General features: G+C 39.2%; 1 protein-coding gene across 7 annotated transcripts in view; it reads right to left on the bottom strand.

The window, feature by feature from the left end:
• The window catches only part of LIMA1 (LIM domain and actin binding 1), an 88,372-nt gene that overhangs the window by 26,799 nt on the left and 46,848 nt on the right, over positions 1 to 14,725 (bottom strand). For all 7 annotated transcript variants that reach the window (XM_026000309.2, XM_026000310.2, XM_026000312.2 and 4 more), the window contains exon 4: positions 7,422 to 7,886. In XM_026000309.2, the coding sequence (XP_025856094.2) occupies positions 7,422 to 7,886 (465 nt within the window). The remainder of the gene's footprint in view (positions 1 to 7,421; positions 7,887 to 14,725) is intronic.

Genomic DNA, 14,725 nt, shown 5'->3' with positions numbered 1-14,725 from the left:
AGATACAAATCATAGATGAATATAATAAATCAGTACAAAGTTACTTTTAGTAGAATATATTTGAGAAAGATGGCACTGATAGAAAACAAAGATAATGTTTGTGTTTATTTAACAAAACCAGTTACTGTATCGACATTTAAAGCTCTAGCAAGGTATCTATTTGGAGGTTTAATGTTGGGTCAAATTTAAGATTTATGATTTGGTGATTAGCAAATTAAAGATATACTCCCCTACATTAGGATGACTATATTAGATCATACAGTGATGTTGACAGTTATTCAAGTCCCTTTCCTAAGTCTATCTTAAAATTATTACTTTAAAATAGCAATTTATACCAATTGTGCACATCCTCAGAATTTTATTCTTCTTGAAATATAATTTCAAATGACTTACTTAAGACATTAAGAAAGCAGAAGAAAAATGTTATTAAGATAACATTAAGGGCAGAAGATATGAACAGATATCTGTCCAAAGACCTACACATAGCCAATAGGTACATGAAAAAATGCTCCACATCACTGGCCATCAGGGAAATACAAATCAAAACCACAATGAGATACCACTTTACACCGGTGAGAATGGCTAAAATTAACAAGACAGGAAACAACAAATGTTGGTGGGGATGTGGAGAAAGGGGAACTCTCTCACACTGTTGGTGGGAATGCAAGCTGGTGCAGCCACTCTGGAAAAAAGTATGGAGGTTCCTCAAGAAGCTAAAAATAGATACCTATGACCCAGCAATTGCACTACTGGGTATTTACCCCAGAGATACAGATGTAGTGAAACAACGGCACACTTGCACCACAATGTTCACAGCAGCAATGTCCACAATAGCCAAACTGTAGAAGGAGCCAAGATGTCCTTTGACAGATGAATGGATAAAGAAGATGTGGTATATATATACACAATGGAATATTATTCAGCCATCAGAAAGGAATAATACCTACCATTTACACTGACGTGAATGGAACTAGAGGGTATTATGCTAAGTGAAATAAGTCAATCAATCAGAGAAAGACAATTATCATATAGTTTCACTCATACGTGGAATATAAGAAATAGTGTAAGGGACAATTACGGAAGGAGGGGAAACTAAATGCGGAAAAAAATTAGAGAGGAAGACAAACTATGAGAGACTTTTTATCTCTGGGAAAACAAACTGAGGGTTGCTGAAGGGGAGGTAGGTGGAGAGATGGGGTAACTGGGTGATGGGCACTAAGGAGGGCACATGATGTGATGAGCACTGAGTGTTACACTATATGTTGGCAAACTGAACTTAGATTAAAAAAAAAACATAACAGTTAAGTGGATAAGAGAACACATATATTTGTTAACCAAGAAAGGAGAAAATAAAATGCTATGGATAATTTTGTAACAATGTAGAGATTTCCTATGGACACCTACTCATTCTTCAAGAAGGCAAATACAAATTATTTCTATGATATAGATTATAGATTGGTTGGCTATAGATAGAATATCTAGTGAACACAGATCAGACTTTAGCTTGGTTGCCTTATTTTCTCAAGGGCTTGCTCCAGTACACCAACATGTATACACTGTTATGTACAAGTTACAGAAAGCTAAACAAAATGCCAAATGTCACTTCCAGGAAATTACAAGAAGAAAAACCACAAAAATTTTGGTCTGAAGAAGGATGGTTTTATTCTATTAACAAGTGCAGCTTTTGTTGGTATTTTGGTGCTAGCCATTCATATAATGATCCTGGTGATAAGAGAAACAAATTCTAAGGGAAGTTTAAGGGCTTAGGAGTCTAAAGGGAGAAAAGTAGTAAACAAGTGAAAAGGGAGCTGGGGGCAGCCCAGGTGGCTCAGCAGTTTAGCACCACCTTCAGCCTGGGGTGTGATCCTGGAGACCCAGAATCGAGTTCCACATCAGGCTCCCTGCACAGAGCCTGCTTCTCCCTCGGCCTGTGTCTCTACCTCTCTCTCTTCTCTCAGTGTTTCTCATGAATAAATAAATAAAATCTTAAAAAAAAAAAAAAAAAAAAGAAGAGCTGGGACAAAGGAAACTTCCGTTTTTATTTTAGATACTCCTATTTTAGCTGAATGTACTGTTTTGCCTTTGTAATATAAGTTAACGTAATTAAAATATGACTAACTGGACACATTAAAATATACCATATAGTGGGGAAAAATCAGAAAGAAAAAAATTTCTAAATAGTTTTTTTTTCACTTATGGGCAAACTTTCTCATTATTTTCTCTTTGCAACTTCCCATCCTTGATTAGTCTCTGAAGAATGAGCAAATGAGTGAGTTTATGTGTTTTAGTAAACAATCATTTTTGGTGAGGAGGTTCTCGCTCTTCTTCTCTCCTTTCTTCCTTTATCTAAGTCTTCTCCTAGAAAATGGAAACACTTCATGGAAGAAGCAGTACTCCGCATTTGTATCAAAGAATCAATGGATATCCACAGTCTAGTCTTATTTTCTTGCATTACACCTAAGTAGTTCAATCTTGACCCAAGCAAAAGATAATACTTTAAATAGGTTATGAAGGAAAAAATAAAATAAAATAAAATAAAATAAAATAAAATAAAATAAAATAAAATAAAATAAAATAAAATAAATAAATAAGTAAGTTATGAAGGTAGAAATATGTCATCCAAATACTTGGCCTTTATTCTCCTATCGAAGGCTTTGTGTGAACCAAATACGGAATCAAACAGGAAGAAGTGAGACTTAATGAGCCTGTCACATGCTCCTTACATTGCTTGGTCATTCCAGGGCATAAAAGAAGTGGTACTTAATTTTTTGAATAACCACATCTTGGCTTCTAAAGATTATGGATTCAAATGTCAACATGATGATAACTGAACATCAGTTATGTCTAGTTAATCAGCTATCTTTTTCATAAAAGGATATCCAGAATAGTTAAACCTCAGCTACGCGAAATCCAGATCAACATATACATGAAGTTAGGATTGCTAAACCACCTCAGTATATGCCACTGTGTGTGTGTGTGTGTGTGTGTGTGTGTGTGTGTCTTTTTCCTAGTAATGATGGTAGGTTATATTAGTCCATCCACCACTCATTTACTCTAGGAATTAGAACTATCATGTTCAACTGAACCATCTGACCTGAATAATGTATCTATTCACTAAAAGTAGAGAAAAAGTGAGGAAAAGCCTTTAATCAATTCTTATTATTTATAAGCTATTTAAATTCTAAGCTTTGTTTCTTCCTTTTATTAAACAAGCACTAAGAGCTAAGTCATTGTACTAACCACTGGGGAAGAAAAACATCATTACTTTGAAAGAAATTACAGACTTTAGGAATATACAAATTTTTAAAAAAGAGTTTATTTATTTTTTAGAGACAGAAAGAGCACAGGGGAGATGGGAGTAGGAGCAGAGTGTGAGGGACAAGCAGACACCTTAATCCTAGCACAGAGCCCAATGGGGGGCTTGAACCCATGACCCCTAAGATCATTACCTGAGCCAAAATCAAGACTCAGATACTTAACTGACTGAGCCACTCAGGACCCCAGTAGTATACAGATTTATACATGATTATTAAGGGAAGCACAATATAAATGCCCAAACAGAAGTAAAAAGAAAATTCTGTAGCAGAGTGAGAAGGGTTAATTTAATCTGAGAGAAACTGAGGTAAGGTCTCACAGTTTTGACAGACCTCGAGGAGTAAGATTTCAGAAGTCAGTGATGGGGGGATAGGCGTGAATGATTTAGAGAGTGGGGAGTGATCCAGGGTTTAAGTATAAGACTTACTCTGAGACTAAAAGGTAAGTTGAGCTCAGACTGTGGAAGAACCAAATATTGAATATGGATTAATTTTGAGGCATCAAATTTTCTTTTCTTTTTTTAAAGATATATTTATTTTAGAGAGAGAGAGAGAAGGAGAATGAGCAGGAGGTACAGAGGGACACAGAATCTTAAGCAGACTCTGGGCTGAGCATGGAGCACAAAATGGGGCTCGATCTCATGACCCTGAGATCAGAACCTGAACAGAAATCAAGAGTTAGATGCTTAACGGACTGTCCCACCCAGGCACCCTGGGGCATCAAAGTTCCTGATCTAGGGAGTCAACAAATTTACAACTCTATTTAGAAAAATAAATTGCAAGAGTGTAGAGAATGGATGTGAAGAAAGAAAAGAGGCTGATAGAGGAGGTCATAGCAATATTATGGGACCAGACTGAATGGACCATACTTGAGAGATGTGTGGAGGGTAGGCTTATTAAGATGGCTTAGTAAGTGACTGGGGAGAGAGGCAGGCAGAAGGAAGAACTGATTCCAAGTTTTACTGACAAGGAGATTTGGTGCATGGAGATGTATTAAGGTACACCGGGGTAAAGCAGGAAAGACAATGGATTCCTTTTTAGCTTTCTTAAATGTGAGTGCCTAAGAGATTTTCAAAGAGTGATGTCTGATCTGGCAGGCAACCAAAAAGATGAGTCTGAAGCTTGGGTTAAGAATGGAGGATTAGAATCTGGTTTGGGGAGCAGCCTGGTGGCTCAGCGGTTTAGCGCTGCCTTCAGCCCAGGGTGTGATCCTGGAGACCCAGGATCGAGTCCCACGTTGGGTTCCCTGCATGGATGGAGCCTGCTTCTCCCTCTGTATGTGTCTCTGCCTCTCTCTCTCTGTCTCTCATGAATAAATTAAAAAAAAAAAAAAAAAGAATCTAGTTTGGGGATTCACCTCTTGGTGTCATGGAAAGAGATTTTTCACAAAGAGAGAGGAAAAAAACAGGAGGGCAGAGACCAGGAAGGAAAGAAGAACAGAAACCATCTCAGGCAAAGGGAGCAAGAGAGACTAAGAATTGGCAGCTCAAGCCAATTAACTTTGTCTCCTGTAAATAACTGACAAAAAGATTTAGGAGGATGTGACATTAGACCTTTTATTTCCATTATCTATGTGCTCTCAGACCCTGCCCAGCTCAGATTCAGTCCACTTCTCTAAAATTACGGAACCAAAGATTCACACAATTTGTACCTACTCTATTTGTCTCGCTAAGGTACTCATTTGTTAGCTCTGAAATATACATTCCTTCTTGTAGACTCTTGCTCCTAAAAAGATTTCTAGTGTCCCTCCCATATTTCTTAGAGCTTCCTTCCAAAGATCCAGCTATAGAACTTCCCGATTAAAGCAGTATCCGCCTGTAATTATTAAACATGAATTCAATTAAAAAAAAAAAAAAAAAAAGCAGTATCCATGTTGGGACGCCTTGGTGGCTCAGCGGTTGAGTGCCTGCCTTCAGCTCAGGGCGTGATCCTGGGGTTCCAAGATCGAGTCCTACACATCGGGCTCCCTGCATGGAGCCTGCTTCTTCCTCTGCCTAGGTCTCTGCCTCTCTCTCTGTCTCTCATGAATGAATAAATAAAATCTTAAAAAAAAAAAAGCAGTATCCATGTTAATTAAAGCTGAAATTATGTTAGCAATAACCATAATGCAGTTTCAAACTAGTTATTCCTCAAGCTAAAGTAGACAAAACTTTTTTAAACATTAAAAAAAATATATTAAACGAAAACTTTTTAAAAGTAAACTAAGCAATTTCTAACATGGATAATGATGCTTATTTAAAAACAGCTATAAAACCAAGGGCAGCTCTGTTATACTAAGCAGTCCATTAAGTGACAAATGCCTATTTAATCAGGAAGTTTTAAAAGGCACCTAAAAAAGCCCAGGTCAATCTTAGACACGCCCCCCGCGGCCCCTATTTTCCTATACCATTAAAAATCAGGCTGCCTGCCCAGTGCTATTAGAAATCTAGAAGGATCTTTATATGAGGAATCTTTCTCCATTCTGACCAGCCACAAAGTGATAGGCTTGTTCTGACCCATCTCTCACCAGACATTTATGAGAAAAAAAAATCTCTCACCAGATCCTTACACATAATCAGCATTTTTGTTTGCTGCAATCCCAGTCATTTCCTACCTTAGGCCAGTTTCGACATGCACTAGGCTTTTGCACTGAATCGACATTGTGTGTGCTGGCATGACATCAGCCGTCCTGCCCCTAACAGGGTCTCTGAGGAGGAGGCTTACAATGGTGCTTTGAGTCACAACAAAACCCCTTCCTCTCTATTTAGGATTTCTGACATTTTCCCCCTTCCACTTAAAATTCTTCCCATTTAAATTAAAAAAAAAAAAAAGAAAAAGAAAACTAAAATATTTTTTGTTTTATTAAGACTGTAAAGGAGAAAGGAATTGGCAGGCCCAGAGGGCTAAAAATTGAGAGGGATGAGAGTTTAAGAAAAGTCATAAAACTGCTTTGTGGTTACATCTCTTGCCAACTGGTTTCAGTGTTAAAATAGAGCTAAAGCTCAGGCACAGGAAAGAGTTCTAGGTTTGCAGACCTTTAAAAATTCTTACTACATCCTCGAAATAGATGATCCTTTAAACACCCAAGAACTTTTTTCTAGGCAGGAAAGCAATACGCACCGCAAGTGACGGGAGGAGATTAACTAAATCACGTCAAACTTAACCGATGATTATGGGACAAGTTATCGAATTTTTGTCTCAGAAAGAAGGTCTTATACCATTACTTCACACATGTAGGGATTTGGGCCAAATATTTAGCTTAAAAAATTTCAGCTTTCCCATCTAGATGGAATCGAGAGAAAATGATGGCTTTGCTTCCTGTCAGATCTGTTTATTTCATTATAATGACTGTTATAACAAACCATCCCCATGTACAAAGCCAGATATGCAGGAAAGTATGAGAAAACTGGAAAAATTTACCAGTTCAGCCATCCCTGGACTGTGTTATAAGTCACCAGCATATGTAACTCATTTTCTAGTTAAGTAATTCCCTCTGGGTACCCGGTCTGCAATCCACACGAAGGATCAAATTTCATTAGCAGTTGTAGGAAAATGCAACCCTGTGCATTTGCAAGTCAAAACTCCTGAAGGCTACAGCTAGTCTGGCTATCCTCATTGATTTTGCCTGGGAGAGGATTTTAGCTGATAGAAAACATTTGTTGGAAGGCACAGATGAGGAAGTTGAGAAGAGAAGGAGTCAGCTAGCAAAGAGACAAGTAAGCCTCAGTCTTAATGTTAAACTCTGGCCTTAACACTCAGCCTGCAGCTGTGTCCAAGCAGAGAAAGATTCAGCAGTAATTCCACCCCCAAAGCTACAAATGACAAAAGGCACAGGAAGATAGATTAAAAGGCCAAGCGTACAAAAACACAAAATCCAATCGGCACCAAACTGCCTTCATTTCTAGATACTAACCTGAATCCCAGTATGTGCTTGATTTCACGGGAAACTGGGTCAGAGACCCACAGATCTTAGCCTCCATGTAAATAACTCGAGACTGTTAGTTAATTCCTTGAAGTTTGAATCAAAAGACACACTGACCACCACTCAAACTGTCTAGATTAGAAAAAGAGCTTTGTTTCGTTACTTGAATTGGCTTTCTCAAGGTTTGAAACCGGCCCAGTCCTTACCTTGGTTTGAGTCGGTTCACCTTTCTCAAACATCATCTTAAGCCTGTTCAGCGGAACATTGTATTTCTCTATTTTGTTTGCGCCTTCTGTGTTTTCACTGATTTCAGGTTTTCCTACTTCATGCCTGGGTTCTCCTAGACACGTTTCCATTTTTTTACTTTCTTTCGAGTGGTCTTTAAGACGCTCACTGCCCTCAGTGCGGGGATACGGACACTGAGTTAGGGCTTCAGGAGGTGATCCGTGCCTAGGTCTGGGGTGGGCTCTTTCTTCCTGGTCAGCTTCGGCCTCAGAGGCAGAGCTTCTTGCCACTTCACCCAGAGGATGGTCGCCTCCGGGTCTGACCTCAGTGCTGCCGTTTCGCAGGGAGTCTGGGTGAGGCTCTGTTCCCAGGGCTGGGTTCTCCCACTTCTTCTTTAACACCGTCAGGATCCCCCTCCTGCAGTGCTGGGGGAGATTTTCAGTGTTCTAGAAGAACAAGAGGTAAGTGCCAGTTATAACTTGCCTGTTGAAACATTCAAACATGTTGTTCTTTGCAAAATGAAAGTTAAAACTCTAAGCTGCTCCTGGTCCACTGGCGTTTCAGACAGCTGTGAATGGTTACAGCCCTGCCACATGGAGAAAGCATCCACCCCGGGAGAGGGAGAGGGGAAGAGAGAAAAAGTCAGGAGCTGAAGCAGGAAGTGATAAAACAGGATAGCCTTATAAGGACAAAATGAGAAGAAAGGAGAGCCCAGATCTAATGATAGTTACATGGGAGACAAGGGATTTTTTTATCCAAAGATTAATAAGGAAAACAAGAAAAAGAAAGCAAAATACTAGGTACTTGAAACACTGCAAATGTGCATTAATACAAATCACAAAATTATATGGTGAACCCTGTTTTTTTTTTCTTTTACATATAACAAAGATGAAGTATAGCTGAAACCATGCCATACCCTACTTGTGGGCAGTATCATCAAAGATTGAAACTATTTGTAGAAATTTAAAGAACTCACCAGATTTTTACATGTATTTGCATCAATGATATTTCATCATATCTGACATAATCCACATGCATATGAAAAGTCAGTCAACTTTTATTTTTACATAAGAATCTAATCCTCTTTTCCCCTGCTCTTCTCTACATGTTTATTCATGTATAAATTCTCAGTTATCAGAAAATTTGCTATTTCACAGATCCTCTGGTAGAAAAGTATCCAGGCTTCATATGAAAACACCACCACCCACCTTCTTGACTGAAGGACACACATTGACACATCTAAGGGAGTTGAACTAACTTTCACCTGGGTCAAAACGGAATTAATTTATACATATAAGATTGCAAACAACCTGGAAACTGCCACAATAACAGAGGAAACATGCATGATGAACTAAATTCAGTGACCCATACTCTGAAAGCGTTCCTATAAATAAACTGAGCAGCACCACCTCCCAACAAACCACGAACTCCAATACCTTCGTACCCTCCGTTCCTGTGGTCTGTGACTCACCGTCTTTCAACTAAGAAAGAAAGGACAAACCACCTAGGACTGAAAGACTTCCGGGAATTAAACAGGATTAGCAGCTATATTGGGAATTAAGTCTCTCACTCTATTACTCTCCTGAATACACTGTATGAGCTACTTCATCAAATAGCACCAATGTTTGAAAAAACGTACAGAGAACTACCGCTTAATTTTAGCGTTTAAATCTTTACTGAAAAGATGATTCATTGGTGTACGCATGGAAGGATCAGAGATACAAGAAGCACAAAAAAGTTTTCTTGTTAGAAAAGCAAACTGCTCTGGACACTGGTGTTGCCTTATCACTGGCAGCATGTTTGCTGGATGCTACCTCCTGCCACACAGTGGATGAATCATCTGGGTCTCCAACTTCACCTGCCCTGCGCCCTGAGAATCTAAGCGGCATTTTGCCTTGGTAACTGGACACTACTTTTCTCAGTTATCATGTGATCCAAGTATATTTATTGACATGGAAAAATGCTTGTAAGATGCTTTTGAGTGGAGAAAGCAAACTTTAAGACCACATAATCCCATTTTATAATACAAATGTCTATTTAAAAATATAAACGTAGAAAAGTACTCTGGAAGAAAAGACATCAGGATGTTAATAGGTTACCTCTGGATCATGGATTATGGGCATCTGTATTTCTTTTCTTTTTATAATAAATGTGTATTCATTATGTAATACAAATGAATAAATAAAACTATATGTCATCTTCATATCACAAAAATCTTCTACAGAATATTAAACTTTTTGATGTTACTGTAAGCAGCTCGAAAATGACCATTTCTACTTTACTTGATGATGACCAGGAAGAGAGGGATCTATGGAATGGAGTACCAGCAGTGTCCCACAAAGGGCCTGGGTGGAGGACATCCCTTAGGGGGCATTGTAACAAGGAGTAAATGTGCTCTTTTATTAAAAGTAGTTATTAAGGATACACATTCAAAAGTGTGTAAGTGGGGACAAAGAGGGCTGTGTGGTCTGACAGCATTAAAGGCCCCATACCCAGAAATCACTCTTGGCAGCATACCCAGGCAACACCAGCTGTGTAGGTCTTTAGGACCTAAGGCAGGAAAAATGGGGAAGAAGCAGTGATTACAGTTTTTCTGGGGAAGGAAAAAAAAAGAAAGAGGTACAGAACAAAAGCAATATTTAAAAGCAGTCTGGAAAAAAAAATATAAATAAATAAAAGCAGTCTGGATTGCACAATGGCAAGAATATTATATTGGGATGGCCTGGGTTATCACTGGAGAAGAGATTACAGGTCACTTCTATTTTCTTCTTTATCTGTATTTTCTACAATGAACATGTGTTACTAGTATAATCCAGCTCTACCCAGCCAAGTGACCTTGGGCATGTTTAATTTCTGGAACCCACCATACTGGCCTATTGTAGAGAACAGATGTGACTATATTAAAGCATGTAGTATAGTATGTGACATAAATAGGCACCCTATAAGTGTTGACAATAAATATTAAGTGTGTGGTCCTTCCTACTCCTCCAGCCATACCTCATGATGATCAACCAACTACAGTACCCAGTCATCTCCCAAATCCTGAACTTGGGTTACAATCTCTTATTTTTCTTTCTCTCTGTAGTCTCCACTGTTCCAGAGTGGGGAGTGTGGGGCACAAAATAAGGTGATATTCTAGTTGGTTTTAACTTTTTCCCTCTTCCTAGAAGAGGCAGTGGGGCATTACTGACACTGCAAGTTTTCAAGGGCCCATTGGCTGCTATAGTACTCCAGCCTTCTCTCTCAAAGTGACATCCAGTATGTGGTTTATTCTACCCAGCAAGGCTGGGAATCTTGGCACATTTGCCTCTGGACCATAATTGGCTGCCTGAATCAAGATTAGATACAACCTGGAAATGCAACACAATGTCCTTTCTGCAGGAGCATGTGATTTGGTACTGGGACGTGTCCCAGCACTGTCCATCTGAGATGTATAATCTTGGATAAGTCCTTTCCTCTATCTGGATTCTCAGTTATTCCAACATTAAAATGAAGAGGCTGGGTCAAATGAGCTTTAGTGTTGAAACTTTGGCAAGGGTATCTCCATCTTAAAAGCAGGAGGATGTTGGGTAGGAGATAGCAGTGCAGTTGGAAACATGGACTACTTGAATGTACAGCCCCCAAGGAAGGGAAGAAATTCCTAGCCTCAGAGCTTCTCAGAAAAGTGGTATCCAGTCATTCTGGAGAGGAGTGCCCAAACAGCACAGATTTCAAGAAGTGGTGTATTGCATGCTTGAAAGGAATCTTGAAATATACTGATGGCAGTTAATGGTCTATGTTTCCATTTCCTATATGTAAGTGGAAAAAGGAAGAAAAAGGGAGAAAGGGAGAAGGAAGTAAATTTCTGGGAATCTAGGCTATCATGTAACCTGATCCCACTATTTACTGAAGGAATAAATGACCTACTTGCTCCTGAATGTTCCTCTAACTTGCTTTCCATGGCAAAATGTAAGTATTCTTTCATCTGGTCAATCACTTCTATAAATTTATATGGATATTTCTCCCTGTTCTTCAGGAGACAATACAGGCTTCTAGTAGATCTTAAAAGCAATCCTCTGGCATTAGTGGAAAAACTAGTGGATCTGAATAAATTCTATAGTTTAGTTAATAGGATTACAGTGGGTAATTTCTTAGTTTTGATAAATGTTTGTGAGTTGTGCCAGACGTTAACATTAGGGGCAGATAGGTGGAGGTGTATAGGAATTCTCTGTACTATCTTAAAAACTCTATTGTAGGGATCCCTGGGTGGCGCATCGGTTTGGCGCCTGCCTTTGGCCCAGGGCGCGATCCTGGAGACCCTGGATCGAATCCCACGTCAGGCTCCCGGTGCATGGAGCCTGCTTCTCCCTCTGCCTATGTCTCTGCCTCTCTCTCTCTCTGTGTGTGTGTGACTATCATAAATAAATAAAAATTAAAAAAAATTTAAAAAAACAAAAAAAACTCTATTTTAAATCTGAAATTATTTCAGAAAGTTTGCTTTAAAAAAAAGTAATCCTCCCTCAACTTTGTGTGTTCCTCTAGCTATTGCTGTCTCTTGCATTTTATAGTTAAGGGTCTTGAAAGTACTCTCTGTATTTGCTGCTTCCACTTCCTCGTTCTCCATTCATACTAACTCTACTGCCTAAACATTTCTTTTTTTTTTTTTTATTTATGATAGAGAGAGAGAGAGAGAGGCAGAACACAGGCGGAGGGAGAAGCAGGCTCCATGCACCGGGAGCCCGACGTGGGACTCGATCCCGGGTCTCCAGGATCGCGCCCCGGGCCAAAGGCAGGCGCCAAACCGCTGCGCCACCCAGGGATCCCTGCCTAAACATTTCTAAAGCAGCTCTAGTCAAGATCACCCATTACCTCTTTAACATTTTCATTTTATTATCTTGTTTTTAAATTACTATTTTCTCAATTACAAAAGTAATAAAAGGGGAGCTTGGGTGGCTCAGTAGGTTAAGCATCCGATTCTTGATTTCAGCTCAGGTCATGATTTCAGGGTTGTAGGACTGAGTCTGGAGTTGGGCTCTGTGCTGGGTGTGGAGCCTGCTTGAGATTGTCTCTCTCCCTTTCCCTATGTTCAGATACCTGAATATATACTCTAATTTTCCCTATTTGACTTCCCTATCCCTTTCCACCTAGATGCCCACTGCTAATAGTTTGGTGCATATGCTCTCAACTTTTTCCCCCTTTTATTTAACATACTACATATATATATATATATATATATATATATATATATATATATATATATTATAAATATGTATATTTAAATGAGAAGATATAAAAAAGCACATTAAGTGCTTAAAAGCAAGATACAGAACAGCTTAGTATGGTTACTATACTATTACTACCAGCATATGAGAGTTCATATTTCCTCAAATACTGAATATTATCTAATAAAAAAGCTGCCAACTGTTTAGATTACAATTTATATCTCATAGTTACTTCATTTTTTTTTATTATTAGCAAGACTAAGCATTTTTTCATATATTTATTATTTCTTCTTTAATTACCTATTCACATCCTTTTACCTCGACTGGCAAATGCAACAGACACTTCTGCTTTATTTTATTTGCTCTCTCTATAGCATTTGACACTACTGACTACTCCTCCCTTTTGAAAATTCTCTCCTTTCATGGCTTCTGTGAGATACCCCTATTTTTCTAGATTTCTTCCCATTTCTCTGGCCACTCTTCAGTTTTTTTTTTACAGGTTTCCCTTCCTCTGACCCGCCACCCCTATCACATATGCTGGGGTCCCTCAAGGTTCCATCTTAGGTCCTCTTTGCTCAGTTACATATTCCCTGCAGGTGATGTCATCTACCTTCTGGTTTTACCCACCAGCTGCCTATTGATGACTCATATCCTATAACTCTAGCCAGATCTCTCTCTTTACCTGGAATTCTACTTGAGAATCCTAGAAGCATCTTAAACTCATCCTTGTCTAAGGCTGAAGTCTCCTTTCTCTTCTCTTTACCCCTTACCCTTTAATCTGTTTCTTTTCCTGAATCCTCTATCTTGGTGAATGTGATAATCATCTTTTCAAATGTCAAATGTGCCTGTACTCATGTGTCTAAGCTGTGCGTGTGTCACATCCTTTGCCACTTTTTTGCCTCCTTTGCTTAGCTAATTCCTATCTGTCCTTTGGATTTAGTCAGGTACACTTCTGGGAAGCCTTCCTTGACATGGCATAGTCCAGGTTGTGAGTTCCTCCTAAATTCTCTAATACCACGAGTATTTCTCTAACATGGTACTCATGGTGCTGTGATTATAAACTCTACTTTCCAAACTCTAAACAGTTCCTTGAAGGCAAGGACCACATCTTATTCCTTTATGTCTTCAGCACTTGGCACCTAAGAGATGCTCCATAAATGTTTGACTACACTCCTAGAAATCTATCTACACTGTCTTGAACCAACTCCAGCCAGGCCTTTATCCCAACACTCTCAAACAGCACAAGGTGACCAATGACCTTCATGTTGTCAAATCCAATGATCAGTTCCCACTTCTTCATGTGTTTGACTCTGCTACTAACTCTCCTTTTAGAAGCACTTTCTTCACTTGGCTTCTGGCACCCATTCTCTTGTTTCTATTGCTGTTTTACTAGTTGCTCCTGCTCAGTCTCTTTTACTGGTTCTTCCTTATCTCTCTAACTTTGAAACATCAAGGTGCTCCTAGCTTAGTCCTCAGACCTCTTCTATCTACATTCACCCCTAAGTGATCTCATATACCTTATGTCTTTAAATACCACTGATACTTTGATGCGCACACATCTTATCTCTAGACTGCATCTCTTCCAGTTCCAGATTTGTATATACAAGTTCTTACATAACATCTCCGCTTGGATGTGTTAAGGCATTTCACATTTAACATGCCCCAAACTGAGCTTCTATCACTTTCCCTTCTCTAAACTTGCTTTTACTAGTCTCCATCTTAATTAATTTTTCCAGGTGTTTGAGCTCCAACCACTATTGCCATTCACAATTTTTCTCTTTCTCTACTTTCAGTATAAATCCTGACTACTTCTCATCACTTATATAACTACTACTTCGGCCCAATCCATTACCATCTCTTGCTAAATCACTGAAATGGTCTTATAATTTGACTCCATGCTTCTGCCATTGTTCCTACAGTCCCTTCCTCCTCTTTTTAAAATTTAAGTCAGGGACGCCTGGGTGGCTCAGTGGTTGAGCATCTGCCTTCGGCCCAGGGCGTGATCCTGGAGTCCCAGGATCGAGTCCCACACATCAGGCTCCCTGCATGGGGCCTGCTTCTCTCTCTGTCCATGTCTCTCTGTG

The sequence above is a fragment of the Vulpes vulpes genome, chromosome 8, assembly GCF_048418805.1.
Source record: "Vulpes vulpes isolate BD-2025 chromosome 8, VulVul3, whole genome shotgun sequence".
Taxonomy (NCBI): Eukaryota; Metazoa; Chordata; class Mammalia; order Carnivora; family Canidae; genus Vulpes; species Vulpes vulpes.
The sequence above is the reverse complement of the archived record's forward strand: the minus strand, read 5'-3'. Positions and strand labels throughout refer to the sequence as shown.